The sequence below is a fragment of the Arachis duranensis genome, chromosome 8 (assembly GCF_000817695.3).
Source record: "Arachis duranensis cultivar V14167 chromosome 8, aradu.V14167.gnm2.J7QH, whole genome shotgun sequence".
Lineage (NCBI taxonomy): Eukaryota > Viridiplantae > Streptophyta > Magnoliopsida > Fabales > Fabaceae > Arachis > Arachis duranensis.
The window spans coordinates 15,979,335-15,984,057 of NC_029779.3; the positions used below are offsets into that span (position 1 = coordinate 15,979,335).

Consider the following 4,723-nt stretch of genomic DNA (forward strand, 5'->3'; position numbering starts at 1 on the left):
TAAAAAGCAAAAAGTTTACCAAACGAAACCTAAATGCTTCAATGAACCACTCAGCACACTAGTCCCTATGAATTCTTTTTCCTTGAATCTTTTCCCTTGATCCATGTCATAATTTCTTTGGAGGACGTTTCTACGGTGGGGAAAGTATATTCAAGACCTTGGTGAACTAGGTAACGAAGTCAATTTTTGGAAAAGATTGGGGCCGGTTCACAAATAATCAAAAGTAGCGGTTGGGGATGGAATTAAGAAAACAACCAAAAGAAGGGGGAGGAGACGAGAATTCGGTATTAATCTAAAGCCTCAGACTCCATTAATAGGTAGGTGAAAGCTGTGTTGGGGTCAGTGTGAAGCTTCGTTTGGTCGAACCGCACGGAGACGGCGGTACACGACGGAGGAGAAGGCGGGGTTGAACGGCGCGGAAGCAGAGATCGAGATCTGGCTGTCTCGAGGTTCAAATAAGGGAAGAAAATGGACCACCCAGGACAACGAGATTCACAAGTACGCTTTGTCGGTGTCGATTAGGTTTTTACCGTCCGATAATTGCAGGGGAAGCATGCACAGAAATTGATTTCAATTGTGTGGGGGGTGCCTTCCCCTGTTCGCCGACAATTTTTACCGTTTGATTTTTCGGGGTTGCCGTTTAGAATGGCACACCGCCGAATTAGATTTGTTACCTCTTAAATTCTGTACCGAAAATCGGGGTTGGTCGTTACAGTTGAATGAGTTTTAGTTGGATTATTATAGTATGACTGGAAATACAGTTGAGTGAGTTTTAGTTGGATTATTTTAGGGTGTCTGGAATTATAGCTGCGTGTTCGCAGTCATGGTTGATAACGCCCATGTTCTGTTCGCTCACTGCAATTTTTTGAACTGTGACAGCCAAATGGGTTTGTGGAGCCTAGCTACGAGTTTTCATCTAATTTTGACCGAGTCCATGCGTCGCAGGTGTGTTTGTTTCTCATGTTATGAGTTTTTATTGACCGGTTTATGTTCATGTGGCCCACCGCCTGTTCTCACACATGCCGCGTGTTGTTAAATGCAGGATGCTGATGATGGAATGAGCGGCGAAACCGTGCCGGTAGAGGAAGTAGAAGCGATGGATTCGTCCACCGCAGATGCGGACATAGATGCAGAAGCAGCAGTGAGGATTGTTGAAGGGATAGGGTCCTTTGGCGCAATTGAATTTTCTTCCCTAACAGCCAAGGACATGCTGACAACGGAGTTCACAAGCTTACAGGCAGCCTATGACTACTACAACGAATTTGGTCGCATGAAGGGATTCTCGGTCAGGAGGTCCAAGGTGGGTCGCAGAACAAAGCAGGGGGCGGAGGGCGAAATAATTTGGCAGGTATTCGTGTGCTCTAGGGAAGGAGAGCGCGACGGGAAACACATGCATCGGGAAGACAGGAAGAAGGATCCTCGACCGATCACGCGGTGTGGGTGTGAAGCCCGGAATAAGGTCCACGCTGATGATGCTAGCGAGCGATGGTTTGTTGAACAATTCTGCGATAACCACAATCATCCCATGCTGTATGCGAGGTTTAGGGGTCTGTCGCGATCACACAGAGCAGTCAAGGAAGGGGATTTGCACCAAATCAATTCCATGAGGAAATCTGGGTTGCGGGTGCCGACAATTTTCTGCGCGTTTGCCAATCAGTCAGGAGGATTTGAGACTGTTGGGTTCGAGATAAAAGACATATATAATGTGATAGAGAAGCAAAGGCGGGCTGGCACGACAGATGCGGAGTTCGCGTTGAAGTTCTTGGGAAATTTAAGGACCACTGATTCCGGGATGTTCTGGAGGTACTCGCTGGATGTTGACAAGAGGCTGGAAAATCTCTTCTGGTGCGATGGTACAAGTCGTTATGACTACAGCGTCTTCAGTGATGTCCTGGGTTTTGATGCAACTTACGGTCGTAACAAATACAAGTGCCCTTTGGTAATATTCTCAGGGTGGACCATCATATGCGGACGATGGTGTTCGGCTACGACATCTTGAGCAACGAGAGCGAAGCAAGCTATGTGTGGTTGCTGCGGTCATTCCTTGAGGCAATGAAGGAAAAACAGCCGAAGTCTGTCATCACGGACGGTGACCTCGCCATGAAGAGTGCGGTTAGCACAGTTTTTCCCGGTGCACATCACAGGTTGTGTAGCTGGCATCTGTTAAGGAACGCCACTGCTAGAGTTGGACGGCCGGATTTTCTTAGGAAATTCTGTCTATGCCTCATGGGAGATCTAGAGGTTGACGAATTTGAGACAATATGGACAGATAGCATGGCGGACCACGGGTTGGAGGATCATCCGTGGATAGTGGATATGTATGCCAAGAAGCATTCATGGTCCAATGCCCATATCCGGGGGAAATTCTTCGCAGGACTGAAGACGACATCCAGGTGCGAGGCTTTGAATATGCAGCTTGGAAAATTTATACACAACAGGTACAATCTGAGGGAGTTTGTTGAGCACTTCCAACACTATTTAGAGTTCATGAGGAGGAGAGAACTAGTGGCAGACTACAAGTCTGCGTATGGAGAGCCTGTTGTGAAGACGAAACTCGAGGCTATTGAGCAGTTCGCTGCAACAGTTTATACAAAAGAGGTTTTCGAATTGTTTCGGGAGGTGCTGATGCTGGCCAGCAACGTTAGAGTTGTGTCCACCAAGAGGACGAGCACTTGTGTTTTGTTCAAAGTTGCAATGTACTGCAAGCAGAGATCATGGGCCGTGTCGTGGGCCGAGGAAGACGACGAATTCAGCTGTTCTTGTCAGCGGATGGAGTCCTTTGGGCTTCCTTGTGTCCACATGGTTGGGGTTATGGTTTATCTGAACATGACAGCTATCCCCAAAGGCCTAATACTTGACCGGTGGACAAAGAGGGCTAAGCAACCGCGTGCACACTGCGACGGAACTCGTGTTGGGGAGATCCCAGAAGCGGCATACATGAGCATACACGCGGTGATGCTGGATGATTGTAGGGAGCTGGTGAGCCTGTCTTGCCGGTTTTTCGAGGACTACGTTGACGTGAAAACAAGGTTGGCAAAGGAGTGTCAATCCCTGCGGGACAAATATCGCCAAAGGTTGGGTGTTGCTGAGGAGGTCAGCAGGGTGTCTGTTCGGGACCCGATGCGGCCAAGGTACAAAGGATGCGGTCGAAGAGTTGTCACCTCCCGGGGAAAGTTTCGCCGTGTTCAAAGGTGTCGACTGTGTGGAAAGGGCGAACACAATTCTTGCAAGTGTCAACAATCGAGTACGGGGGAGAACATCGATAGTTTTGAGGCTGACGCGGCTTACGAAAGCATGAAGGCAGGAGAGGGGGTGAGGAGTACTACAAATTTGAGTGAGCTGGCTGAACCGTTCTTTTTGGCGGTTACGCATTGAGCTGGATTCCGTATGGGTGGCTGCTAAGCGCTGTACTTGTTGGCATGGCATCCGGAAGGGCGTATGCATAGCGTAGGTTATTTGAGTTAAAAATTTTATACTTCTAGTAATATTCATTACGATCAGGGACGGATGTAGTATGCAGTGCAGCTTGTGAGGATGTATGCAGTGCAACTTGTGAGGACGTGCCTCCTCAATGTGTTGGTCTGTGTTGTGACAATAGTTGCGTTTGTGTGTTTGATTAATTAAATTAGAAAGGCTAGTTAGTGTAAACCGAGTCATGTAATGAGTCATTGTTGCCTCAAAAAGTTTTATTCATTAGGCCATATCAGTTGCGTTCATGAAAGAATGTAGTATGCAGTGGAGCTTGTGAGGACGTGCCTCCTTAATGTGTTGCTATGTGTTGTGACAATAGTTGCGTTTGTGTTTGATTAATTAAACTAGAAAGGGCTAGTTAATGTAAACCAAGTCACAAGTTTGTGTTGATTAATTAAATTAGAAATGGCTAGTTAGTGTAAACCGAGTCATGTAACGAGACATTGTTGCCAAGTTAAAGTGGTCATTGCGCAGGGATTTCGGATGTACAGGTTTCGGGACGAAATTGCCTATAAATTGCATCGACTGTTTATGCTTTCCTGGTACTGAGAATATGGCACTATCCATTGGCAAGGGAAAAAAATAACCATATAGTGAGACGATTTGTTTAGGGGTTGATAATAAAGGCAGTGCATTATATTGCAGACTCCGTTGTAAAACATACGGAACAGAATACAAAAATGCTAATTTAACATCCAGCGCACGGCAACAAAGTAGTTTACCAAAAAAAACGGCTGTTCCTGGCATGCAAGGGTGGATACGCATGCAACCAAATATAGTCAAGTAGTTAAAACTAATAATAAAGCTTTTACAATACGGCGGGACAGGTAGCTATCACGTCGAAGTGGATTCGTGTACAATGATTTGTTGGTACCACTTCAAAGTGACGACCCACCCTGGTCGCCAACAAAAGGGGGCATGAAAAGCCCAGCATGGTCAAAACAAAGCTCACGTTGTGAACAGGGTCATGGAAGCACTGTTGCCATTACCTTTCAGCTGTTCCAGTCCACCTCTGCCCGCTACCTTATCTCATCGCGGAACTCATTGAAGTGCTCGTTTACAATAGCCAACGCAGTGTCAATTCGTATCCCGTCGGACAGTTGATCGATGCTCTGCAGCATGACAAAGTAAAGGCATACATGGATGTGTCGATTAAGAGATCTTTACACAACGGGAAACCTTTTTAAATGCATACAGCATGGGAAAAGTAGTGTTGAATACCTTCCTCTGCGGGATAGGGTTGGTTGTGAAC

At 46.6% G+C, this 4,723-nt stretch overlaps 2 protein-coding genes across 2 annotated transcripts; both read left to right on the plus strand.

Moving 5' to 3' along the window:
- Positions 1-1,036: 1,036 nt before the first annotated feature.
- LOC107460993 (protein FAR1-RELATED SEQUENCE 5-like) lies at positions 1,037-1,999 on the plus strand. Its single transcript, XM_016079422.1, has one exon. The coding sequence runs from the start codon at positions 1,037-1,039 to the stop codon at positions 1,997-1,999; it is 963 nt and encodes a 320-aa protein (XP_015934908.1).
- A 53-nt stretch (positions 2,000-2,052) lies between these two features.
- On the plus strand, positions 2,053-3,375 carry LOC107460995 (protein FAR1-RELATED SEQUENCE 5-like). The gene has a single exon (XM_016079423.1). The coding sequence runs from the start codon at positions 2,053-2,055 to the stop codon at positions 3,373-3,375; it is 1,323 nt and encodes a 440-aa protein (XP_015934909.1).
- Positions 3,376-4,723: the final 1,348 nt, after the last annotated feature.

What these genes read in the sequence shown, in the direction of transcription:
- LOC107460993 (XM_016079422.1), top strand. Translation starts at nt 1,037, where the DNA reads ATGCAGGATGCTGATGATGGAATGAGCGGCGAAACCGTGCCGGTAGAG.
- LOC107460995 (XM_016079423.1), top strand. Translation starts at nt 2,053, where the DNA reads ATGAAGGAAAAACAGCCGAAGTCTGTCATCACGGACGGTGACCTCGCC.